This window comes from Mustela nigripes, chromosome 3 (assembly GCF_022355385.1).
Source record: "Mustela nigripes isolate SB6536 chromosome 3, MUSNIG.SB6536, whole genome shotgun sequence".
Lineage (NCBI taxonomy): Eukaryota > Metazoa > Chordata > Mammalia > Carnivora > Mustelidae > Mustela > Mustela nigripes.
The window spans coordinates 66,353,978-66,381,360 of NC_081559.1; the positions used below are offsets into that span (position 1 = coordinate 66,353,978).

The 27,383-nt window shown below is 43.7% G+C and overlaps 1 protein-coding gene and 1 long non-coding RNA gene across 3 annotated transcripts in view; one reads left to right on the forward strand and one right to left on the reverse strand.

Annotated features, from left to right (window-relative positions):
• The first annotated feature begins 7,607 nt into the window (after window positions 1-7,607).
• Window positions 7,608-25,078, forward strand: LOC132013824 (uncharacterized). The gene is made up of 2 exons (XR_009403116.1): window positions 7,608-7,905; window positions 24,827-25,078. It is a non-coding gene; the product is annotated as an uncharacterized LOC132013824 (long non-coding RNA).
• The window catches only part of TLK1 (tousled like kinase 1), a 143,678-nt gene continuing 141,245 nt past the window's right edge, over window positions 24,951-27,383 (reverse strand). For both annotated transcript variants that reach the window (XM_059394147.1, XM_059394148.1), the window contains one exon: window positions 24,951-26,736. In XM_059394147.1, coding sequence (XP_059250130.1) covers window positions 26,560-26,736 — 177 coding nt within the window. In that variant the 3' untranslated portion in view covers window positions 24,951-26,559. The remainder of the gene's footprint in view (window positions 26,737-27,383) is intronic.

A 27,383-nucleotide genomic window follows, 5' to 3' on the forward strand; every position in this document is an offset into this window, starting at 1 on the left:
ATTCTAAAAGATAACTCATATTTTTTAAAAAATGTTGAAGAGATACCTTAGTGGAAGGCAAGTAAATACATTTTAAGGATTGAAAGTGATTAAAAAAAAAAAAAAAAACCAACAAACCAGCAGTTCTTCCAATAATCACTTAACTCATGTGAGGTCACAGTTCTCATTTGAGAATCATGACAGTCCTGGGCCATCTTCCCAGGAAAGATGGGAAGTGTTTATCTAAAACACTAAGCTCCGGGGCAGGAGGGATTCTTAGCACTTGTTTGGAAGATGGGCACAGGTGTGGCCTGTGTGGGCTCACTGGGTCTTCCTGAGGGCCAAAACACTTATTTTAGATATCCTTTGCTTCCTTCAACAAAACTAGTTTCAGTGTTAAATAGGAGCAGATCCTGCACTGGAACCAGAAACGGATGTAAAGGATAGTGTCCCTGGCAGGACGTCACTTACTGTGGCCGTGTGAGGGAACTTGGGGGGTATCAGGCCTCAGGGGCCCCCCAGAATAAGTGTTATAACCATGGCAAGGCACTCTCTGGCCAGCCTTTGCGGGGAGGATCACGTGCAGTCAGAATGACCTTTGAACCCCCTCTATCACCCTGTGTCCCTAAGTGCACACAAGAGGACCATGAGGCAGTGATAGGGGAGGACATTAGTTTGGAATAAACTCCATTATCACAAATATTTTCAAAATCATGGTGACTTGAAGTTCATTTCTCCTGTGTTCAGACGGCCCATTGGAGGTAGTCTGGCCAAGCAAGGCAGGACCTGTCTGTGGCAGTGTCCGAGACCAGCTCCTATCTGGAGTTCTACAGGGTCCATTTCCATTTCTGTGGTCATTCCACGGACCCAGGTGGCAGCTGTAGTCCCAACCAGGCCATCAGGTGCCAGCAAGAAGAAGAGAAAGGTACATTCCCCTTTCTTTGGGGGACAGTTCAGAGCAGTTTCATGTCACACTCAGTATTGTGGCATACATTCTTGTGGCCAGTGTGGAGCTATATGGCCACTTCTAGCTAAAGCGAGGCAGAGAAGGGAACTCTATCTGGCCTCGTGCTCCGCCCTTACTGAGGAGGAGGAAGAGGAACTCATGAGGCCCAGGGAGCAGGCCTGCTGCACCCTAGGGAGCAGGACTGAGCCAGAAGAGGCAGTGTGGTGTGGGTGCTGGGGAGTTGGACAGGAAGGTTTCTGAGAGACAATATTGGACATGAATTAGGTGAAGGGGGAGAGGGGCAGAGACCTTCTAGGTTAGGAAGTGTTTGAAGAGTAGAGTACACGGCCCTGAGGGCCAGGCAGGGGAGTGGTGGCTTTGTCTCTGAAAATGGGAGTCATTGAAGGAACTCCATGGGGGACAGGCTCAGATCAGCATGTGAGAAAGTCTGTCTAGCAGCAGGGAGGCAGGAAGGGGCTGCACAGTCCCTCCGGGGGCCACCAACCCAGAAATGAGTGAAAAGAAGGAAGAGCTTCAGGGCAGATGGAAGAAATAGACTTGCAGCTGTCATCCAGAGGTCACTTTTTTTTTTTTTTTTTTTTTTTTTAAGGATCTTCTTAAAGATTGTTTTATTTTAGAGAGAAAGAGCCAGGAGGAATGGGGAAATAGAGGGAGAGAGGGAAGATCTTAAGGCGGCTCTGCTCAGCACAGAGCCCAGTGTGGGGCTCCCATCTCTTGACCCTGTGATCATGACCTGAGCTGAAACCAAGAGTCTAACGCTTGACTGACTGAGCCCCATCCAGAGGCGCCCCATCCAGAGGCCCCTTTGACACCTAAGGCAGAGTGTGATATGACTTGTCCCTTCCCCCTTTGGTTTTTGTTCCTGTTTTATCCTTAGCCCATTATTAAGCACACTTACCAAGGACAGCGAAGTTTAGCTCATTTCCTGACAAATGAAAAAGGAAAGGAAATAAAAAAGACCTTCGTTATTTGTGAGACACTAGCTAATGTTCAGGGATGGGCTCTACCTTGGCCCAAAGGTGAGGGCTTTCCCTTTCATTTTCCCACCACCCCAGCTACAACTGGAATCACCTCCATTAGAATATGATTCCTGGGACCTTGAGTCTTAAGAAGCTTCCCAGGGGATGGGAACCACAGAACACTGACATTTCCCTTCCACCCCGGACCTGTCCCCTCCCTGGCTCTCCTTACCGGTACCAACACACACCTCCACCTAGGTAGGTGGTCATTGAATCAGGCTATTCCAGAACTCAGGGAGGTAAGAAGACAACACAAGGGTCCTTGTCTACGAAGGCATTTTACCACTTAGTAAATTACACATGTTAAGAGACTATTGCTTGTATTTATTTTATTGCTGATATTTTTTCCATGAGGTTTAGGAAGAACATCTTCCCATATTGCTGACCAACGCGTTCCTTTATAGGCTTCTTGCATATGAGCCAGTTAGATTAAACAGAAGAATGGGGGGAGTAACACCAAGGCCAGTTATTTAAGCAGCAGAACCACAGGCCAGTGGAAGAGTAGGTAGGCCCACTCTCAGGCTGGTGGCATCCTGGGCACTGGAAACCATCCACTGGTGGAGGTGGGTCCCAGGGGTGTTCTCAGAGTTGAGGTTGCACAGTGTTTTCTGGCAATAGATAAAAACAGGCCCCTCTTCCACAAAGGCCACTGGGACTCAAGATAATAACAATCTGTGCTCACTGCTGGAGGGTAAAGAAGCAAAGAGGGTGCTTGGCTGGTAGTTGGTAGAGCATGCAACTCTTGATCCTGGGTCTTGAGATCGAATTCCACACTGGGTGTAGAGATTACTTAAAAAAATAAATGAACTCTTGGTTTTCTTGAAAAAACAACTGGAACGCCTGGGTGGCTCAGTTTGTGGGGCATCTGCCTTCAGCTCAGGTCGTGATCCTGGGGTCCTGGGATCGAGCCCCACATCAAACACCCTGCTCAGTGGGGAGCCTGCTTCTCCCTCTCCCTCTGCCTGCTGCTCTGCCTGCTTGTGCTTTCTCTCAGTCAAATAAATAAAATCTTCTTAAAAATTAAAATTTAAATGTAAAACAGGAAGCAAGTTGCTGAGCCAGCCAGGACAATCTGTCAGGTGAACAAGAGGTAGCAAACTGGCTACTCTCCCAGACATGGTTCCTTCCATCCAGCCTATATATTAAAATGTGAATTAATTGCCAACATTAAAAATAAGAACACCTCACATAAATCCAGATTTCTGGTTTCTCAAAAAGTCCGAAGATTTGGCAACACTGAGTAAAAGTCCCACAAGGAAACAAGGGTCCCCATGAGCCTAAGCCCTTCATTTGGCCATGGTCCTCACCTGGCCCACTGGTTTCTGCCACCTGCCTGGCCCACTGGCATCTGAATTTTGCAGTGTCTCAAGTATTATCTTGACAGGGATGGGTAAAAAACTGGAGGCTTCAAAATGTTACATGGTCCAGAGCCCAGGGGATCCAGGATCAGAAAACAAGATGCTTCTGGGACACCTCGGTGGCTGAGTTGGCTGAGCCTCTGACTCGATTTTGGCTCAGGTCATGATCTCAGGTTGGTGAGATCAAGTCCCATGTCAGGCTAACGCTGGCATGGAATCTGCTTGAGATTCCCTTCCTCTGCCCCTTCCTCCTCTCTCTCTTTCCCTTACTCTCAAGAAAATAAAACAGGATTCTTTATGGACTTCATTATTTTGGATCCATGAGTCCCAGTGGAATGGGCACTAAGGTTTACGGAATTTGAAGCAGTCCTGTAAACTATAATAAAGTTGAGGGAGTGATGGCCCTGGACAGTGATGGGGACAGTGACACAGACTTGAGTTTCACCAGCCTCTTCCTGAAGCCAGTTTTGGAACCCCAAACTCATTATTTGCCTTAACCAACTCTTGGATCTCATGATCAGTATTTTTTTTTTTAAGATTTTATTTATTTATTTGAGACAGAACAAGAGTGAGCAAGCAGGCGCAAGAGGGAGAGCACAAGCAGTGGGGAGGGGAAAAGGGAGAAGCAGGCTCTCCGCTGAGCTGGGAGCCCACTGTGGGACTTGACTTGACCCCAGAACCCTGGGATCATGTCCCAAGCAGAAGGCAGACACTCAACCAACTGAGCCATCCAGCCACCCCTCAGTTCTCTCTTTTAATGCATTCTAAGAGGTCCTGAGTTCCTGAATGGCTTTCTTGCCCTCTACTCTCTATGGCCTCAAATCCTGATGCAAGAAAAGTGGGTCACATCTGGCCAGCTCTGACCAGGCTGGCCTGGCTTGAGACTGGAACTAGTAAGTCCATCTGAGGTTGTGGGGAAAGCATTTTTGAGAAGCATTTGAACTGGAGTGTCTGGTGGTAGTGTTATGGGAACTGTTCATTTCTTCTCTTACACATGAGTATTGCCAGAATCTTTAAAAACATGTTTGAATTACTTTTTAATCAACAAAACAATAGGATCATTTCCATGTAGGGGAGAAATGGAAGATTTATGGAACCTCAGCTGCCTAGCCTGGAGGGTAATGGGCTGGTGATCTCCAACAGCATTTCAAAGGACTGTATGGCTGGTCATATACCCGGGGAGCTCTCTATCAAGAAATCTCTAACACTGGTCCTAGGTTGGAATTATCAGTGTCATTGGCCTTAACAGACTTGCACTGTGACTGATCTACAGTGTTGTGTTTGTAAATCAGTTTACTGGCCAGAAATGTTCCAATATTCTAAATGTTCAGACAGCTGTGTTGAGCAGAGAGACCCAAAGATTCGACAAGAGTCCACATTATTTTGGCATTTAGATCTCTGAAAATAATGTTAGCTGTCAGATACATGAAGCGTACACCCTTCTAACATTGTTTCATTTGATAACACCCTTCTAACGTTTCATTTGAATCTGCAGCTGAGCGACCTGTGTGCCTGTGGGTGGTGGGGAACATGTGAGAGCCTGTTCCAGAGCCTGCTTTGTTAGGGAGCTGAAACAGGCTTCTGTTGCCAGAGTCCAGGGGCTCAGAGTTCATTTAGTAAACAAGGCATTTACCCACCTTGATTTCTGCCAAGTTTTTGCTTTTGTTTTCCGGGGTTGACCTGAAATGAGGGCATGAAAACTCAATAGGCAATGAAATTCATTTTCCCTAATTCAGATCTCTACTAGGCAATAGTATATATAACCCGAGAGAAACAACCCCCACCCTCCCCCAGCCACCCCAGCCACCCCTCCCCCGCGTCTTCGCCCCCTGATGTTGCTGTGTTCCAGGAAAGGATATATGAGGGTTGATTCTACTTGGAACATGTAAAGAGGCAGAAGAGAGGGAAAAGAAAAGGGGGCCTTGGGCAAGCACGGATTCTGGACTTTATCACACGGATCTGTGTTGCCGAGTGTGACAAATGAAGGAAAATTTTATTTTCTAATTTTAATACCTATATATCTAACGTATTGAAAAAATAGAGTTGCTTTGGATAAGGCTAAAGTAGCGTCCTTTACAAATAAACTTTGGTGAGCAAAAGGAATCAATATAAAGGGAAGTATTAAGTTGGCAGCAGGTACCAGGTGCCATGTTGGGCGAGTTTTCTTACTAATTTTCCCGTGCATTCCAGCAAGTGGCACTGATATCTCCACTTAACAGTTCAGAAACCTCCTCCAGTTCCCACAGCCGGAAAGCGATGGGGTAGGTCTGCCCGGTCCCAAGCCCGTTTTGTCTCCACACGGCAGGAGAGCTTGGTGCCCAACATCGACTTTGGCTCTGGGACTCCAGTTCTCTCTGCCACCCACAGGGAGAAGGCCCACCCGCAATGCGCGCCGCGGCCACCAGGTGGCGCCGCGAGCCTGGGAGAGCCGCGCAGCGTCGGAGGCCGCGGGGTCTCCGGGCCGGCCTCGCAGGGCCCCTGGGCGGGGCTGGGGCCTGGCGGGAGCGGCCCGAAGGGCGCGCGCGCTAGTTTGTTAGAAACGGGTGCTGGGGGCTTAGACGTTTTTGTTGGGTGGAGATGCCGAAAAGCCTGGGTGCATCCTCCAAAGGGAGCCTTCCACACAATTTCCGAGTAAAACTCTCCACCTCAGGATGGTCAAGATAAGAATGAAAAGCCCTTCGGAGGTCTGTGAAGCCCTCAGACACTGCAAGTCCGTCCGGAGGCAGCCCGGTGCGGCCGGAGGCGCGGGGGTTTGCTTCCCACCCTCCCCTCCCGCGCTCTCCCACAGCCCGCCTCCGTAGCTCCCCGACCCGAGGCTGGGGGGGGGCCCGGCCGTGGCTGGCCCAGCTGCGCCTCGAGGCCTCGGCCCGGGCCGGGGTTGTCCACGCCGGCCTCGCCGGCCCCGCAGCTGCGCGAGGCCGCTGTTCCCGCCGCACGCGCAGGCCCGAGCGCGCCTGAGCGGGGGCGGCTGGGTTTGGGGCCGCGTGTCCCGGGAGCCGAGGGCTCTCCGGCACAGCGCTCGCGAGTCAGCTGCGCGGTGTCGCGTGGGACCGGCATGAGGGGCCGAGAGCGCGGCCGCCGGAGCCTTCCGTCGGGGGAGGCCAGGGCACGCTTCGGCGGTGGCCGGCGCTCCCCGGGGCGGCGCTGCGGGCCGAGGGCGGGCGGGGCCAGATCCTGAAAGACCTTGGGTGCCGTCCCAAGGGGCTTAGACGGGACCGTCATGGAGAGCTGATGAAGGGTCTTTGTTTTAGTTTGGTTTGGGCAGGGAAGAGCTTGCCCTTTATAAAGATCAGTGGTTTGAAAATCCTTTTGAGCAAGCAGATAGCCTTCTGCAAATCAAATACCAAACGGAACATAGACTTAAAAACCAGATCAAGGTGTAGCTGCGGGCCAGCGCTGAGCAGGAGGAAGAGGCGTGGCACCCAGGGGAAGGCGGCCAGGCCACCCCAGAACGGGATGCGCCAGCGAAACTGGAGGGTCTCCTCTTGTCCCCAAAGAAACTTAAGCCCAGAAGAGCGTTGGGGTGCCCCTCCCAACCCACCTGGTCTCCTGCCTCCCAGTCCACCCCATTCTGTACCTCTGGTACCTTGCTTTTAGGGGTGGCTGGGGAGCACCTTCAGCTGCTCCTGGTCTTGTGGAGGTCTGGGAAAAGCCAGAAGCCGGTGGGCTGAGCCCTCTTCCTCTTCTCCAGCCAAGGCCATCCTTTCTGCCTGGGCTGAGAAAAGCAACTCACCTTCTAGAGCTTCTTAACTCTGGTTGCTCTGAAAACAAAGAAACAAGAAACGATGCCTCTAGATTAGGTGAAGCAGCTTGGGGGACCTTGGAGGTCTTCTCCCTCAATTCCTTATCTTCTAGATGAAGATGGTGGAATCCAGAGAGATTGTCTCTCCCTCAGCCCCCAGCATGGTGTCCAGGCGGAAACAGGAACCACTCATTTGTTCTTTCAGCTGATCACAACCTGGCCCCCTAGGGGATGGGGACGGCCCCCAGCCTGGTGGAGACCCACACAGGACACAGCAGCTGGGCGGCGGGGCTGGGGGTCTCCGTGTGGGGTCCTGCGCACTCTCATAGGGGATGCTCTTAAGGCAAACCAGAGCTAACAAGACCCTCCTTCTTCATCGGAATTGAAAATGCCACTGATTTTCCTTTTTTTCAACAGTAAGAAAGGGCAGTCATCAGGACACTTCGTTGTGAGAAGAACCCAGCTGAAACCAGCCTGGTCAAATGGAGGTCATTCAAAGGCAGGCTCTTGGGGGGGGGGGGGGTATCTCTGCAGTTGGAGGGGAGCCGTGTGCCTGGCATGCAGCTCGCTCTGGGCACTGGTGCCTTTGTCCCCGCAAACTGGCAGCAAAGTGAATGAAGAGACGATGCAGGTGAGAACAGGCTACAGTGTGACCCTTGAGGGGAGGCCCCTGGGCTTACACCCAACTGTCTTCTTACCTCAGTAGCAGGGACCATGTCTGGTTTAATTGGCTCTGCAGCATCTAGAACATTCCTGACTCAGCAAGCACTTCATGTCTACTGAATGAGCAACCATGAGGATCTGCCGTCATCTAGCCTGGAGTCTAGCAGGGGGATGGAGGTGAGAGTGAGTCTGTGTGGAAAATGCACAGCTCCCTGCGTCCATCCCTGGACCAGGGCCTCTCAACAGCGAGGAGGGAGGAGCGTGCCTTCCTAGGTGGAGCACCCAGAGGGCTGAGCACACTGTCCCTCCCAGGGGGAGAGCTAACTGAGAGGGCACCGCTGTGTCCAGTAGGAGGCGAGCTGTGCGCATGAGCCCGCGTGACCAAAGGCGTGGACTCCTCACACCTGCTGCTCAGCTTCTAACGGAAGCTCTAGGCTCACTGTGTCCTGTCTAATGCGGGGAGGGGGGATTAAAAATGGGATTTTGTTTGTTTTAGGATTAGGGGTTTAGCTGTCCTGCTCAAGAGTAAACAGTAAATTATGGGGAGGAACTGAAGAGTCTTTATTTGGTGGGATTTTCACTTTCATTCTCAGAGCTTTATTCTTTCGCTTACAACAAGTTGGGAGTAATAATAAAAGTTCTCAACACAGAGGGTAAAAAAATAAAATACTTGTAATCTCTGAGCATATCAGAAACTACCAACTCTTTGCTTTATCTTAGGAAACACAGCAGTGTCTGGAGAGAACTGCTTTGGATAAAATACTTTATCCAATGCAGTTCTCTCCAGACACTGTAGATTATTGATATGACCATAGTATTCTTTTAATACTATTATTAGAATACTATTAAAAGAATACTATGGTCATATCAATAATCTAGGGATTTAAGGAGGTTATACATGTAATAAAACTGACACCGATTATTCGAGAACCTTGGTAGAGAATTACCAAGGAAAGACTTTTAGTGTAAGTGATTTCCTATTTTACAAGGCTAGCATTTTGTCCAGAATTGTCTCTTTTGAAGAGTCAAGGAGAATGGACAGGATTAAAATGTCTCTATCAACTTCTTCAGACGAGAATGCCTGGGATCCCTGGAGCGTTGCCAGCCGCCAGGGCAAGTGTTCTCTGTCAGCAGCCAAGCGTGGACTTTGGTACTTTCTGCAAGTTTGACTATTATTTGACTATTATTATTATTATTATTATTATTTGACCTATTATTTCATCACCAAAGTGAAAAGTTTTTATAGTGATAGGATCTGAGTTATGTTATGCTCGAGTCACATACAACTTTGGCTTTTTCTGTGGACCTCTGTTTATTTTTAATTTTTAAGTCGTGCTTAGTACATTACGGTCTTACCACAATGTAATTCACATTTATTTGTGTGTTTCTCTGAATTGATGCCTGTCTCCACTGTTAGGCTCTGTGCTCCACAAGGACACTTTTTCCTACTTCTTTCTGTCTCCTCAGAGCCTGGAAGAGTCTTGCGTAGAGTATATGCTCCATAATTCTTGCTGCATGAATGAAAGAACCTAAGAGAGGTTTTTAGGCGAGGCTAAATCAGTATTTGTTCTACAGCCCCCCTGAGTGCATTAATTTTTAAATGCTCAGAAAGCATTGTTTAAAAAAAAAAAGGCAGAGGGGCGCCTGGGTGGCTCAGTGGGTTAGGCCGCTGCCTTCAGCTCGGGTCATGATCTCAGGGTCCTGGGATCGAGTCCCGCATCGGGCTCTCTGCTCGGCGGGGAGCCTGCTTCCCTCTCTCTCTCTCTGCCTGACTCTCTGTCTACTTGTGATTTCTCTCTGTCAAATAAATAAATAAAATCTTTGAAAAAAAAAAGGCATTGTAATGGATGGAATTGTCATCTAACAACCTATGCTTTTATTTTTTTATTTTTTTTTATTTTTTTTTAAAGATTTTATTTATTTATTTGACAGAGAGAGATCACAGTAGACAGAGAGGCAGGCAGAGAGAGAGAGAGGGAAGCAGGCTCCCTGCTGAGCAGAGAGCCCAATGCGGGGCTCGATCCCAGGACCCTGAGATCATGACCTGAGCCGAAGGCAGTGGCTTAACCCACTGAGCCACCCAGGCACCCCAACCTATGCTTTTAAATGATACCTTTTCTCATCTTGAAAACCTTTCTTTGATTCACTTAAATGTGTTCATAGCTAAAACCACTTAGATATGTTGACCTCTTGTCTAATTTTCTCAGCTTTTTCCCTTGAAGAAAATATCACATATTAGACATTTTTGCCTTTATTTGCAGATGAAGAAACTGGGGTGAAGTAATTTTTTTATTGATCTATAATATACAATGACATTCGTTTCAGGTGTAATGATTTCATGTTTGTATATATTACAAAATGATCACCAAAATGGCTACTTAAAATCTGTCACCATCCATAATTACAGTTTTTCCTCGTGATGAGAACTTTTAAGATCTACTTTCCTAGCAACTTTCAATATTTCAACTTTGTTTATAATACAGAATTAACGACCATCACCATTCTGTACGTCACACCCTCGTGATTTATTTGACAACTGGAAGTTTGTACCCTTGGTCCCATTCATCCATTTCACTTACTCTCGCCTCTGGCCATCACCACTCTGTTCTCAGTATCCATAGACAAACTTGGGTTTGGGGGTTTTCTCATTTCTGCCTTTTTGTTTTTGCGGTTTTGTGGTGTTTTGTTTAGATTTCACATGTAAGTGGGATCATACGGTTTTATCTTTTTTATGTCTGAACCCTTCACTTACCATAATGTCCTCAAGGTTCATCCATGTTGTTGCAACTGGCAGGATTTCCTTTTTTATGGCTGAATATTATTCCCTGGTGTGTGGATCTTTTCTTTATCCGTTCATTCATTGGTAGACACTTGGGTTGCGTCCATGTCTTGGCTGTTGTAAATAATGCTGCAGTGAACATGGGGGTGTAGGTATTGGGGGTGCAAATATCTTTGCAAATTAATGTTTTCGTTTTCTTTGGATCTGTGCCAGAACTGAAACTCCTGGATCATATAGTATTGTATTTTTCCTTTTTTTTTTGAGAAACCTCTATACTATTTTCCATAGTGGCTGCACCAATGTACTTTCCCACCAACAATGCATGAGGTCCCTTTGTTCTACATCCTCACCAACACTTGCTGTTTCTGTCTTTCTGTTTCTTGTAGCCATTCTGAGAGGTCTGAGGTGGTATCTCATTGTGGTTTCAATTTGCATTTCCGTGATGCTGAGTGATGTTGAGCACCTTTCCATGCATCTGTTGGCCATCTGAATGTCTCCCTTGGAAAAATGTCTATTCATATATTTTAAAATGTCACTCAGTGCTCACTTTAAAATTAGATCATTTGGGTTTTTTTGTTTTTTGTTTTTTGTGTTTTTTTGCTGTGGAATTGTATGTGTTCTTGATATGCTTTGAATATTAACCCCTCATTAGATATATGATTTGCAAATACTTCCTCCCAGTTGATAGGACGCCTTTGAATTTTGCTGAGTGCTTCTTTTGCTGTGCAGAAGGTTTTTCATATGATGTAGTCCCACTTTCTGTACTTGCCTTTTTTTTTTTCTTTTTTAAAGATTCTATGTATCTGTTTGATAGAGTGCAAGTAGGGGGAGCAACAGAGGGAGACAGGGAAGGAGGCTCTTGGCTAAGTAGGGAGCCTGAATACAGGGCTTGATCCCAGGCCCCTGGGATCATGACCTGAGCCAAAGGCAGACACTTAACCGACTGAGCCATCCAGGCGCCCCATCTATATTTGCCTTTATTGCCTTTGCTTTTGGTGTCAGATCCACAAAATCCTCTTCTAGACCTGTTTCAAGGGGGATTGCCAGCTATGTTTCCTACTAGGAGTTTTCTGGTATTAGTTCTTATGTTCAAGACTTTTGTCCTTTTGAGGTTTTTTTTTTTTTTTTTAAGATTTTATTTATTTATTTGTCAGAGACAGAGGGAGAGAGAGCGAGCGAGCCCAGGCAGACAAAGAGGCAGGCAGAGGCAGAGGGAGAAGCAGGCTCCCTGCCGAGCAAGGAGCCCGATGTGGGACTCGATCCCAGGACCCTGGGATCATGACCTGAGCGGAAGGCAGCTGCCTAACCAACGGAGCCACCCAGGCATCCCTTGAGTTTATTTTTGTGTATGTTGTAACAGTGGTCCAATTTCATTCTTTGGCATGTGGCTGTCCAGTTTTCCCAGCACCACTTACTGAAGAGACTGTCCTTTCACCATTGTATATATGACTCTTTGTCCTTAACAAACTGGCCATCTATGTGTGAGTCTATTTCTGGGCTCTCTGCTCTGTTCTATTGACCTATGAGTCTGTATTTATGCCAATCCCATAGTGTGTTGACTTTTATAGTTTGTAATGGAGTTTGAAATCAGAAAGTGTAATGCCACCAGCTTTGCTTTTTTACTCAAGATTCGTTTGGCATTTCAGGATCTTCTGGAGTTCCATACACATTTTAGGATCCTGTGATTTATTTTTGTGAAAAATGCCTTTGGAGTTTTGATAGGGATCACACTGAATCCGAACATTACTTTGGGTGGTGTGAGCAATTTAATGATATTTATTCTTACAATCTGTGAGCACAGAATATGTTTCTATTATTTGTGTCTTCATCAATTTCTTTTAGCAAAGTCTTCTAGTTCTCAGTGTGTAAGTCTTTCACTTCCGTGACTTAATTTGTTTCTAGATAGTTTATTCTTTTGAATGTAATTATAAATGGGATTTTTCCCTTCTTTTGCAACTTGCAACTTTACTGAATTTGTTGATTAGTTCTGACAATTTTTCAATGAAGTCTTTAGGGTTTCTACATATAATATGTCATCTGCAAATAATGACAGTTTTACTTCTTATCTTTCTGATATAGGTGCTTCTATTTTTCTTGCCTAATTGCTCTAGATTAAACTTCTCTCTGTACTTTCTTGTGTTTTCTCTCTCTTTGTTGAGGTTCTCACTGTGTTCATCTATTCTTCTCCCAAGTTCAGTGAGCTTCTTTATATTCTTATTTTGAACTCTTTGTCAGATAAATTACTTATCTCCATTTCATTAAGAATTTTTTTCCTGAGGTTTTTCTTGTTCTGTAGTTCTCAGTTTCTTCACCTTTCTTAACACACTGCAACAGTTTCTTTCCCTTCTTTTTCTTTCTCTCTTATTTATTTTTTTTTTTTTTGAGATTTTACTATTTATTTGAGAGAGATGGAGTGAGAACGCACAGGTGGGGAAGGAGCAGAGTGGAGATGTAGAAAGAATCTCAAGCGAACTCGGTACCGAGTGCAGAGCCTGACACAGGGCTCTATCTCAGGCCCCTGAGATGACATGAGCCAAAATCAAGAGTCAGATGCTTAACCAACGGAGCCACCCAGATGCCCCATGGCTGGGTCGGTTGCTATGCATTGGATAATACAGCCACCTCTCCCAGTTTTGAAGGAGTGGCTTTGGGTGGGAGATGAGCGTCATTCAATTCTGCCCTCGCTCTTCGTTGTCTCTCAGACCTTTCTGATTTTTCGAACAGCCTATTTTATTTTTAATGGCTCGGAGCAGGTGAGGGTGTGCGGGAACCCACCATGTCCCAAAGGGGAGGATCTCATTTAGCACCCAGATTCAAGCTGATTGGAAGCCAGGCCCTGAGGCAGCAGGCATTAAATTATGCAAATATATACAGTCCTATAAGACCACAGGCAGAGGTCTCACTGCTTGGTGATCTAGAGGAGCCCATTGGGACCAGTCACCCAAATTTGGGCACCAGACAAGTTGTATTCTTCCTTTCTGGGAGGTGTCTGGAAAGGATGATGTCAGCCCTTCCATGTGTGTTTAATGAGAAGCCTGCCACTCAGACTACAGCTAGGATCATAGACTAATCTGCTTCTTTCCCAGAAAGACTGGGCTCCTGGATCTGTTGCCCCTCGTTGTGCCTTGTCAAGGTTACCCACTCAACCCTTTCTCTGTGGGACTGACGAGTTAAGCCCCACTGGCCACCAGGGCCAGGAGATTTTGAGGGGTCCCCTAGCAGTTGCTGCACCAGTTAGGGTGCTGGAGCAGGGTATAAGCTCCTTTTAGGGAGACATCAGTAAGCCAGAGCAGGGCAGCTGGAGAGCACAAGGATTACACATACACATACACTAGATTCCCTAAGAACACCTCCACAGGCCTCCCCACGTGTGCCAGACCTCAAGCCTGCGCTCCGATTGAATCTCTTGGAAGAGCAAACTGGGCTTTTTCACAGAAGGACTCGAAGTGTGTTTCAGTTTACTATCTGTGTGGTGCCCTGAGGCCGGTAGCTTGCCAAGAACTGTCTCTCCAAATATTAGAGTCCTGTGGGGCCTAGGAAACAGCCCTCCTGGCCACTCAAGCCAGGGGATCAAGTGTTCCCCCCTGGTAGCAGCCAGGAAACCTGGGTCACCTGATATGTATGAACTCCTCTCCAGGAGATGGTGGCACTCTCGAGTGTGGCAGAGGGCAAGCATCCTGGCACTCCCCGACCCCAGTCTCTAGAAGGGACCACAGCCCCTACATGTATGCTGAGCTAGAAGCCTGTCCCACAGCCTGCAGCGGTGTCCATGAGCTACTGGCCTGTTTCACAGAAAGACTGGGATCCCTGGACTGTTGCCTCTTGCTGTGTGCCCTCAGGGTGGCAGCCATTTAAGACTTTCCACTGGTTACGGTCCTGAGGGGCAGTGGCCAACTGGGGCCAGGGAGTCTGGTTACATTTTCTGGCCATCTGTACATGGGTACGGTATGGAACAGTCCTTATTCCTTTGACAAAAAGCTGTGTTGATCCTGTTGTCTGTGCATGCATCTGGAGTTCCTGTCTCTCTCATGGCAAGTTTTCTGATTTCGCTGAGTGACCAAGGAGCATACTTCTTAAAATTCACCCTATGGGGCACCTGAGCAGTGCAGTTGGTTAAGCATCTGCCTTCGGCTCAGGTCATGATCCCAGGGGCCTGGGATCGAGACCCTCATTGGGCTCTCTGCTTAGCGCAGACTGCTTCTGCCTCTCTCTCTGCTGCTCCCCTTTTTGTGTGATCTCTCTCTGTCAAATAAATAAATAAAATCTTAAAAAAAAGAAAAAAGAAATTCACCCCATGGATGCACTTGTCACTGTTGATGGTGTGTTTTCTGGTTACTACCTCGTTGATGGCAGGATGGCCCTTCTTCTCACCACTCCCCTTTGCAGGAGCCATGCTGCCAGGTCCTGGCTGGAAAGGAAGAACAATGGTTTTTTTGGTTTTTCTGTTTTTAAACATTTATTTATTTATTAATTCATTCAAATAAGTAATCTCAACACCCAGCATGGGGCTTGAACTCACGACCCCAAGATCAAGGGTCCCATGCTCTAACAACTGAGCCAGCCAGCTGCCCCAGAACAATGTTGCTTTAAACTGGAATTCGATACTCGCAGAATAAAGAAATAGGGATTTCCCAACAGCATTTTACAGACCATCATTCAGAACTAGAGCACTACCAGTACTTTTATCAAGTAGGTCTTGGATCCCTAGTGGTGAAGCGTTTCAAATACCCCCATATAAGACAATTGCTTTTCTCTTAAGGTAATTAAGTATCTCACTAAATAACTTCATAAATCTGAAAAGGTTATATCAAAACCTGTGGAAGTCAAATGTAATTTTTCTTAGATATTCCACTGTAAATTAAAGGCTTTGCCATGCTATTACTTTTGTCACTTGAAAGGTTAGTGAATACCATGTTGGGGATTTTAAAGTCTCTTGAACACAAAATTGTAATAGAAGGATAATTTTTTTCCCTCCAGCTTTATTTTTATTTGAGAGAGAGAGAGCTAACTAGAGAGAGCATGAGCTTGGTAGGGAAGTGGGGAGAGGGAAAAGCAGATTCCCTGGTGAACAAGGAACCCCTTGCAGGGCTTGATCCTCATGACCTGAGCCAAATGCGGATGCTTAACTGACTGAGCCACACAAGCACCCTCTCCAGCTTTATTGAGGTATAACGGACAAATAAATTTGTATATATTTCAAGCTTATAGTGTGGTGATTTGATGTCCATATACTCTGTGATGTGATTACTACTATCATGTTAATTAACATTCATCACCTCCACACTGGGCACACAGTCTGCTTGAGAGTCTCTCCCTCTCCATCTCTGCCCCTCCCCCTGCTCATGTTCTTTCTTTAAAAGAAATAAAGTATTTTTTTAAACAATCAAAAAAATAGGGGCACCTGGGTGGCTCAGAGGGTTAATCCTCTGCCTTCAGCTCAGGTTGTGATCTCAGGGTCCTGGGATCGAGCCCCACATCAGGCTCTCTGCTCAGGAGGGGGCCTGCTTCCCTCTCTCTCTCTGCCTGCCTCTCTGCCTACTTGTCATCTTTGTATGTCAAATAAATAAATAAAATCTTTAAAATTTTTTTAATCAAAAAACTAAAAATTATTTCTTTTTATTCCTCAGCTTGGGTGCTTTCCATTACCCTGTTTTCCAGATCACTGATGGTTCTTCCATGTCAACACATCTGCTGATTCCTTAGAATGTGTTCCTTTCAGTTTCTGTATTCTTTTTCTTTTAATTTAAATATTTTTTTAAAAGATTTTATTTATTTATTTGACAGAGAAAGATCACAAGTAGGCAGAGAAGGAAGCAGTTGGCGGGGGTGGGGGGGTTAGGGAGAAGGCTCCCTGCTGAGCAGAGAGCCCGATGCGGGGCTCAATCCCAGGACACTGGGATCCTGACCTGAGTCGAAGGCAGTGGCTTAACCCACTGAGCCACCCAGGTGCCCCTCAGTTTCTGTATTCTTTAACTCTGATTGGTTCTTTTTATATTTTTTCTTTGTTGAAGTTCTCGCTAAGTTCTTCCATTCTTCAGTCCACTGAGCATGTTTATGATCATTTCTTTAAATTCACTATCAGATATAATGCCTATCTTAATTTCATTCAGTCCTTTTTCTGAAGTTTTATCTTTTTTCATTTGGTGCTCATTCCTCTATCTCCTGGTTTTGCTTCACTTTCTGTGTTTGTTTCCTTGAAACATGTAGAACAGCTACTTCTAAAGGAATGGTCTTTAGACCATTAGAATGGTCTTGTGTGTGGTTGTCCCCTATGTAGCCTGTGTGCCTGGTGACATGTTAGGCTGGCGTGCTGGAACTATGGCTGGCATGTATCAGGGTCCTGGGGCTCTCTGCAACTGGGGCTTCCCTGCTGGGATGGCTGGAGCTCACATGGCTGTGGGCCAGTGAAGTCCTGGGCTCTCTGCACAGAGGGTGCCTGATAGGACAGCCATACCTCAGGTGGGCATGGGTCAGGATGGTTCCAGGATATAGTGTGCAAAGCGTATTCCGGGAGGGCCTCTGGAGCCAAAGCAGTTGTGGTCAGGAGTTCCCAGAGGGCTCTGAATAGGGAGTGCCTAGCAAGCCCTCTGGTACAAAAGTGGTGAAAACTGAGAGTATTTCAGAGTGCTTTGTGCTTGTGTCACCTCTGCACAGTGGGTAAGAGTGTAGTGTGCATTGACCAGGGGTGTCCCGCTGTGTGCTGGGCTGGGCTGCCTTGGTGTGATGGCTAGTAATGGTGAGGGCTAGGGGCCCAGGGCTCACTGAAGCATTAGGATGGCTAGAGCACCGAAAACCTGCTCTTGTCCATGCTGTCAAGGTGATAATGTAAACAGTGGTTCTCACCAGCACCTATGACCCGCAGCGTGTTCCAGCAGCTCCCCTGCCATTTGCAGGGTTCTAGGGTTAGTTCCGATATACCGTATTTGCTCTTTTAAGCCATGGATTTTTTTTTTCTGTGCCCCCGGGACATCTGGGGCCAGTGTGGGTTAGGGGCCCAGGGCTTTGAGACAGCAGGCCAGCTCTATGCCCTGTTCCCCTCTGTGCTAGCAAGTGGTGAGGGATTGTAAACTGTGGCACTTGCCAGTCTCTCTGGCCTGGAGAAAGTTCTTCTTCCTTCTTCCTTACCAATCTGGATGTCTTTTATTTTTCTTGTCTGATTGTTTTGACTAGGACTTCCAATACTATGTTGAATGAATGTGATGAGAGTCGGTATCCTTATCTTCTTCCTGGTCTTTGCACTTTTCGCTACTGTGTTTGATGTTAGCTATGGGTTTTTATATAAATGGCCTTTATTATATTAAGATATGTTCTATCTATACCCACTTTGTTGAGAGGTTTTATCATGAATGGCTGTTGAATTTTGTCAAATGCTTTTCCAGCATCTATTGAATTAATCAATGGATGAATAGATGAATTAATGTGGTGTATCACGTGGATTGATTGGTGGACGTTGAACCATCCTTACAGCCCTGGAATAAATCCTACTTGATCCTGGTGAATGATCCTTTTAAATTTATTGTTGAGTCTAACTTACTAGTATTTTGTTGAGAATTTTGCAACTGTTTGCCTCTGTTTATCAGGAATACTGATACTTTTCTTTTTTGTAGTTTGTCTTCTGATACCATGGTAATGCTGAGCTCATAGAATCTATCTGAAAGTTTTCTTTCTCTTCTGATTTTTGGAATAGTTTGAGAAGGTTGAGTATTAACTCTTCTCAAATGTTTAGTAGAATTCAACTCTGATGCTGTCTGGTCCTAGACTTTGTTGGGAGGTTTTGATTGCTGATTCAGTATCCTCGTAATTAGCCTGTTCTCATTTTCTTTGTCTTCCTGATTGCGGTCTTGGAAGATGGTGTATGTTTATAGGAATTGATCCATTTTTTCTAGGTTGTTCAATTTGTCGGCCTTTAAGTGTTTATATTAGTCTCTTATCCTCTCTGTGGAGTTGGTTAGAACTGCTCTTTCATCTGATTTTGAGTCCTTTTTCTTGATAAATCTGCCTAAATGTTTATCAGTCTTGTTTTTTTTTTTTAAGAACCAGCTCTTAGTTTCATCTTTTATATTGTCATTTTCTTCTCCATTTCACTTATTTCCACATTGATTTTATTTATTTTATTATTGTTTTAAACATTACGCAGTTGTTTGTATTTATTCAGCTGTAAAGATCGTGGCAATTTTTTGATGGGTAACACCTTAGATCAACACTAATTATATTGCTATGTGGTTGAGGATCAGAATAGGATTCAGGAACAAGGAGAACAGTAACAACAAAAATGTTTGATCATTGAAATAAAATACTCCCCCCCTCCTTTAATTAAGTGCTACTCCCCCATAGACTTCTTAGACTGCTTTGCAGTCTAAGGTTGATAGGAAACAAGGCTTTGGGCATTCTGAAGAGATCGAGGTTTAAGCTACAGTGCCAAGCAGAAGACTGAAATCCTGATTGATCAGAGTGTCAATCTCAAGCACGTTCTGGGAACAAAGGTAGATTCTCAAATGTTTTTGAGTTTTTTATTCTTTCCTGCCTTCAGCTATGGGCTTGATTTGTTTCTTTAGGGATAAGGTTAGATTGTTTAAGAATCTTCCTGTTTCTTGAGGTAGGTCTGTATCACTATAAACTCCCCTCCTAGAACTGCATTTATTGTGTCCTAAATATCTTGGAATATGTACTTTGTCTCCACAGTTTTTTAAAATTTACTCTTTGATACCTTCATTGACCCATTGGTTGTTTAGTAGTATTTTTACCTCCAGGTATTTTGTGTGTTTTTTTTTGTTTTGTTTTGTTTTTCTTTTAGTTGATTTCTCTTGTCATACCATTGTGGTTGGAGAAGATGCTCGATAGGATTTCAACTTCTTACATTTATTGAGACTTGTTTTGTGACCTAACATGTGACCCATCCGGAAGAATGTTTCTTATGCACTTGAAAAGAATGTATTCTGCTGGTTTTTTTTTTTTTTTTAAGATTTTATTTATTTATTTGACAGAGAGAGATCACAAGTAGGCAGAGAGGCAGGCAGGAGAGAGAGGAGGAAGCAGGCCCCCTGCTGAGCAGAGAGCCCGATGCGGGACTCGATCCTAGGACCCCGAGACCATGACCTGAGCCGAAGGCAGCGGCTTAACCCACTGAGCCACCCAGGCGCCCTGTACTCTGCTGTTTTTAAACTGAATGTTCTATATGTTTCTGCAAAGTCCATCTGATCTAATTCATCATTCAAATCTACTCTTTCCTTTTTGATTTTTGTCTGGATGATCTATCCATTGATGTGAGAAGGGTGTCAGAGCCCCTTACTATTATTACATTACTATTAGTTTGTCCTTTTATGTCTTTTAATATTTGTCTCATATATGAAGATGTGCCAGTGTTGGGTGCAGATACATATACTGGTTTATGTCTTCTTGTTGGATTGACCCTTTTATCATCATGAATGCTCTTGCCTGTTATTACAGTCTCTAAAGTCTACTTCATGTGACTTAAGTCTTGCTCTCCTGGCTCTTTTTTGTTTCCATTTGCATGAAATATCTTTTGCTATTCCTTTACTTTTTGGTTTCTGTCTTTAGATTTGAAGTAGGTCTCTTGTAGGCAGCATATAAATGGGTCTTGTTTTGTTTTGTTTTAATCATAGTCTCCTTTTGTCTTTGGAGCATTTGGTCCATTCACATATAAAGTAATTATTGGTAGTTATGTACTTAATACTATTTTTGCTCATTGTTTTTTGGTGGTTCTTGTAGTTCTCTGTTCCTTTCTCTTTTGCTGTCTTATTTGATGACTTTTTTTTAAGATTTTATTTATTTATTTGACAGAGAGAGATCACAAGTAGGCAGAGAGGCAGGTGGGGCAGGGAGCAGAATCCCTGCTGAGCTGAGAGCCCAATGCTGGGCTGGATCCCAGGACCCTGAGATCATGACCTGAGCTGAAGGCAGAGGCTTTAACCCACTGAGCCACCCAGGTGCCCCTTGATGACTTTTTCTTATGCTTGGATTTTTTTTTTTTCATCTGTCATAGGGTTTAGTGTGTGGTACTATGGGGTCCATATGGAGCACCCTATGTATATAGCAGTTTATTGAAAGTTGATGTTCAAGATTGGCCATGTTTTAAAAGTACATTTTCTTACTCCTCACCCCGCCCCCATAATTTATGTATTTGACATTTTGATCCTTTCTGTCTCCTGTTTTAGATACTGTCGATTTTACTACTTTTGTCTTTTCAGCTTTATCCTAGGTTTACAAGTGATCTACTAGCTTTACTGTAAGTTTGCTCTTACTAGTGAAATTTTTTTCTTTCATAATTTTCTTATGGTATTTTCTCTCCATTTAGCATTTCTTTGAAGGCCAGTTTAGTAGCCTTTTGAGTCTTGTTTGTCTGGAAAACTTAGTTCTGAATGATAAACTTGTCAGGTTATTGTTACTGTTGATTTTAGTTTTTGATACAGTGTTTTTCAGTTCAGTTACTGTATTTTTCAGCTTTGGTTCTTTTTAATATTTTTTTTACCCCTTTTTTGAAGTTCTGAATTCGTCTACTCTTCTAGGTTCTTTGACCATTACTCTATCAGGTAGATTGCTTATCTCCATTGTTTACTTCTTTGAGGTTTTGTCATGTTCTTGATTCTTGGTTGTAGGTTTTCCCTCTCAGCACTCTAAGTAAGCCCTATGCCCAACACAGGGGTTGAACTCACAACCCCAAGATCAACAGTTGCATGATTTACCTAACGAGCCAGCTAGTCGCCCTTCTTTTTCAGCACTTTGACTATATCATGCCACTCTCTTCTGGCTTGTCATGTTTCTGCTGAAATATCAGCTGATAGCCTATGGATATCCCCTTGCATATAATTGCTTTTCTCTTGTGACTTTTTTTTAAACTTTTTTTTTTTTTTTTAAAGATTTTACTATCCATCTGACAGAGAGAGAGAAATCACAAGTAGGCAGAGAGGCAGACAGAGAGAGAGGGGGAAACAGGCTCCCTGCTGAGCAGAGAGCCAAAGCGGGGCTGGATCCCACAACCCTGGGATCATGACCCGAGCTGAAGGCAGAGGCTTTAACACACTGAGCCACCAAGGTGCCCCTCTCTTGTGACTCTTAAGATAGTCTTTAAACTTTGACATTTTTATGTGTGAACCTCTTTGAATCCAGTATTGTTTGAGGTTCTTTGTGCTTTCTGGGACTGGATGTTTCTTTCCCCATTACCATTATTTAATTTTCCTGTCCCTTTCTTGCTGCTTTCTTCCTCTTTTCCCTTTCTGGGGCCCCTATAATGTTAATGTTGGTATGTTTGATGTTGTCACAGAGGTCCCTTAACCTAGCTTCATAAACAATTTTTTTTTTTTTGCTATTTAGCTTGGCGGATTTCCACCACCCTTTCAGATTGTTGACCTATTTTCTGTATCCTCTATTCTGCTGTTGATTGCAGTTAATTGTATTCTTCAGCTTTTTTTTTTTTTTAAATAACTTCTATCGTTTTGTTGAGGGTCTGAGTTCATCTACTCTTCCAAGTTATGTGAGCATCTTTATGACCATTACTTTATCAGTGGATTGCTTATCTCCATTTCAATTTTTTGAGGTTTTTGTCCTGTTCTTACATGTGGAGCATATTTCTTTGTCTCATTTTGTGTTTGTTTCTATGTAATACATAGGGCTGCTACATGTCCTGGTTTGGGAGGTATACATATGTTGGTGTCTTGTCAGGTCCAGAAACACAATTCCCCCATGGTTACCAGAACAAGGGGCTTTAGAGGTCTCCCCTGTGGGACGGGCTGCATATATCCAATTGTGACTGACTTCTGTGGGTATGCTGATGGGGCAGGGACGGGGCTAACTCCCAGTGAGGGTGGTTGCAAGGCCCTGCAGTGATTCTGTGGATGTGCTGATAGGCAGGGCTGCCTCCATCTCTGGGGCCAAAGGACTTTAAAGAGGAGCCAGTTCTCACCGAGGTGGTGAGGTGATTGCTACTTTGGAGGGGCAACTACAGAGATGCGGGCTTGGTGGGGAATGCCAAGAACAATTATGCCCATCAGTGCTATCCCTTCCAGAGCAAGTTCCTACAGATCTGTATCCCTTTGTCATCTGCCTTAAAATTAGTCAACAGATCTTCTATACGTATAACCTAGCTACTTTTCAGAGTCCAGACTGCTAGCCATTATACCACAGAACCCCTCTTAGCCCAGGCGCTGTTTTTTCTTAGATTTTTGAGAGAGCGCGTGAGGGCAAGCAAGCATGAGCTGGGTGAGGGGCAGTGGGAGCAGACTCCCCACTGAGCAGGGAGCCTCATTCGGGGCTTGATCATGAAACAGCAGAATCATGACCTGAGCTGAAGGCACATGCTTAACTGAGCCACCCAGTTCCCCCAACGCAGGTGCTTTTCAGTATGCTGCTTCAGGGCTGGATCTTGGACTGTTACAGCGCACTGGCCCTTTAAGAGCAGAGAGTTGGTTTCCTACTGCTCTTCCAAGTTAAACCCAGCTGATTTTCAAAGCCAGACATTATGGGGGATTATCTTCCTGGCACAGATTCCTAGGACAGGGAGGGCAACCACATGTTCCTCAGGGAAGACCTCTGCACCTGTGATACCCTCTTCTGCTTGTGGATTACTGCAAAGTGCTTTTCAAGCTGCTCTTTTTTCACTGGGCCTAAGGGTGAGCCAAATTACAGCCAAGCTCTCTAAGTAGTGACTCTGTTTCCTGTAGCACTTTGGCACCTCCCACAGGTCAAGGCTGCTGGTTTTTCAAGCCGGATGTTCTGGTGACTTGTCTCCGATGCTGACCCCAGGGTCCAGAGTGCCCAATGTGCCTGCTCCTCCTGAGGCAGCACGGCTCTCTAGTTGATCTCTCTCCCTACTGTGCTGCCACACTGGGGATTTCCTCTCCTACCCATCACGATGTGGTCCTTTATATCTTTCGTTGTAGAGAGCAGTTCATGTTGTTTTCAGATCTTGTCCAGAGGGAAATGGCCCATATGTGGCAGTAGACTTGGTACGGTCATGGGAGGGGAAGAATTCACGATCTTTGTATAACACCATCTTCCCCGCTGAATCTTAAAAAGTAGCTGCTCAGCACTTTTTGAATTAGATTAAGCCTTCAGAACATTTAAGTTCAGTTGTACTTAATGATCAGATAACATGTCAAAATTTAAAGTGGGACTGCAGAAAGACCTGTCGGTATCGAGGTATAAGGCTAAGGTTTTCACGTTTCAAATAGCAATGTAAATAAATTCTTAAGCTAAAAGAACTGCTGTCTACATTAAACACTAACACATAGCTAATCACATCTGATGTCAGTCAACATTGTATTAAGTTAATGAACAGCAAAATGAACAATATACTCTTTAAATGTTTCGCTGAAACTCTCCCATCATTTTGGCTTCATGAAATAAGGTATTTGTAGAATATGGGTTCACATTTTATGGACCATTTAAACTGAAAGAGTTTTGTTAGCAGAGGGGGACGGTGATCAGTAAGGAAATAAACCCGACTCCACTTTTGAAAAACAAAATCTACTCAACTCCCAACTTAAAAATTATTAGGGTGATTTCTATACTTCCTCTCAACATGCATACACTACAGCTAATTTATATCAAAGAAAGATGTTTAAATTATATGAAAAACTGTATTTTACCTGCATCAGTGCTGATTCCTCAAGGGAGACCCTTGGCTCATGTCTTAGGGAATGAAGGCCTGCTTTCAGGGGACCAAAACCAATGTAAGCTTTAAAATATATTAGAGCCAAAGCTAGCCAGTGACTGAAATTATTCAGCAATGGATCCCAATTTCCCGTGTGAAGGAAACAGTAAATGGTTTAGTTTGGCTCAGTTAGCCATCTTGTACCTGTTGGGTTAGTGACGCAAACTGTATAGCGTTTGTTGGGAAAAACATACATAGGTGTGTAAGTTGAACTAGGGAGGTAGTTTCATGCTGTGGCTTGTTTTCCTGCATTTCCACACTAGCAGTCCTTTTCATTCACTTGAAAGAGTATGGGAACACAATGATTTACACTCTTATTCCACCTAGTGTTAGATGTACGTGTCCACTTGGTATCTCGTTGAAATTTTAAAAACCAAGCATTTTAATTCAGGACTTTGTGACAATTACTATAGGAACACACTACTTAATTATATGGAAAGATGAAAACGCAAACAACAAAACTGAAAAATTTGTGGGCATCACCTAAAACACCCAATTAATGCTAATATTTGATTATTATATCTGTATTTTTGAAAAATAGGATTTGTTGTAATCTAGAGATGAGTAGGTACAGCCCTGAGGCCACTCCTCAACAGTGCTGTGTTACTTACCCAGGATTATGATAATGACTATTAGGTTCACTTTCACAGAGTGAAGCACTTGATACCTGTCCTGAAGTATACTTAAAGAATTTATGAAGTAGATTCTTGAGGAGCCAAGTCAGTTAAAATCCTAAATCTTCAAAGCTCCCTTGAAAGGTAATTTTCATAGTCCTTAAATTTTAATTGTCATTGTTTATTACTGTTTTGGCTACATTCTCTACAATTTCAGCAGCATCTTAAAGAGACAATGTGTCTGTATGTACAATGAAACAAAATGGCTTGCAACATGAGAAATAAGAGCCACAGTTTAACTGTACAATATTAAGGAGAATCTGTGGTTATCACCTCCTTTTTCGGCAACATGGACGATTTACATGTAAGTATCAGTATTGTGAATGTGACAAATAATTCTTACAGGAGTAAAATATAACATCCTGAAAAATAATGGTTTCTACCATACAACGCAGTTAGAAATGTTCACATTTTAACAAATCTGTACAAACCACAAGAAACTTATTTATGGGACCATCATCTCACCTTTCTGATAAGAACCTTCTAGAAATGTAGGAGAAACATGAACAATTTATAAATCTAGTTATCTATGTGCTCCATAGCCCTAGAAACCAAGAATCTGACTGAATGAACCCTATATATCCAAGATGGGTCATTTTTACATGCCTTGATTGTTAATGAATGCCAGCCTTTAATATCTCTCTATGATGTACAGTCAACTTGCACCTTTAAGGAGGTCATTAGATTTTTTAGCAAAGAAGCAACATCATTTAGCAGCAATTAAAGCGCCTTCAAGAAGACTTAAAAAAAATACAATATCCAATTAGAAAAGCCATATTTTTAAACATTTGTACAAGAATAAGCTGCTGAAACTTGGTAATTGAAATACAACATCTGTACAACAATTTACAATAGAGCTAGAAGGGAATTTATCATTATCCTGCATAGAACTGGTCTGATCTGCATTTGGTTACATACTGTCACTTGTTTATGAACAAGGCCTGGTAACAAAGGGAAAATATCTTAATTCAAACATGTTGAAAACAGAGATATTTAGTGAATTCAACTGATTTTAAAACAAGCAGCTCATTTTGTCAAAGGTGTAAAGTGTTTAGGAGTAACAGCTATCCTGTTAATGACTAGTGGGGGAAAAAAAAAAAAAAACCAATAAAACAAAAATGGACACATGGTTTCGAGGTACAACTTGGTAAAAGCCAAAATAGGCAAATGACAAAGTCTAACTATGTCTAATGATTCTAACTCTCACATTCTACTATAAAACACAAATGTCACTGTCATTCAGTTCTTACTTTGGTTTCAGCAGATTAACTGCTGAATGCTGAAGAATGTATCCAGGCACTATAGTTCTTGTGTTAGAAATATTTTTTCCATGTGTTTTTAAATAATGAAAAACTACCCTTCATATTAGAACTCTCTAGTAACAACCAAATGTATTTAAGTATTATAAACGTTATTTACAGTGTTCCCCCAAACAGTTTTTCTTAACATGGTATTCCTGTTTCTGTGCAACAGGCAGTCATCCTTCACTGCTCAAGGATATAGTCAAAAGTGTACATTTTATTCATTGTCCATGATCCACTCTCATACAAATGACGCCATGAAGAACTTCAGTTCACAAATAGTTCTCAACCATGTCCTGCGTGAGGAAAAAAAAAAAACAAAAACCAACAGAAAACAATCAAATGCTCTCAAACTCAAGTGTGTATCTGGAAGCAATTCAAAGAGATCATGCCCATTTTGGAGGAAAATCAGTAAGTGATGATGCTTGAGGAAGGGGGTGTGGGGGATGCTGTAAGCCCAGCCATGTGTAAGTTTCCTGAAGAATTCGATCTTCTCATATGTGGGAGAAGGTATGGGTCATTTGCCAGTTGGTGCACATCAAACCGATCTTCTTTTCGGTAGGCCAGACAGCGTCTTATGAAGGCCTTAAAAAAAGAAAGGTTCAGATATTAAAATTTTTCCCCCTTCTCAGCATCAGTCAGCTGACTCCTGTAAGAAGGATGAACACATTTAAGATAATAAGTACGTCTCATTATATCTTATTAATATATATTATATATTAAGTATATCCTATTATATCTCACAGCTCTTAGTTCATAGTTTAAAATTATTACTGCTATCAATTAATGTGCATTAAGGAAAAGTGCATCTCATTTTTAAAGAATTTTATTCCAAGAGTAAAAATTAACATTTTACTTCTTTCTCAGTGTACAATTCAGTGATGTTTTAAGTAAATTCATGTTGTTGTGAAATATCAAGATTATCCAACTCCAGATCATTTTCATTATCTAAAACTTATCCAATATCCAAAACAAAAGTTGAAATTCTATACCCATTAAACAATTCACTTATCCTTCCCCCAGCACTTGGTAACCACTATTTGTAAGTGGAATTATATAATATTTGTCCTTTTGTGTATGGCTTATTTCACTCAGAGTCATCCACACAGTCACATGGGTCAGAATTTTGTTTCTTTTTAAGGCTGAATAATGCTCCATTTCATGTACCTACCCCATTTTGTTTTATCCATTTCTGCTGATTGACATCTGCACTGTTTCCACCTTTTGGCTAT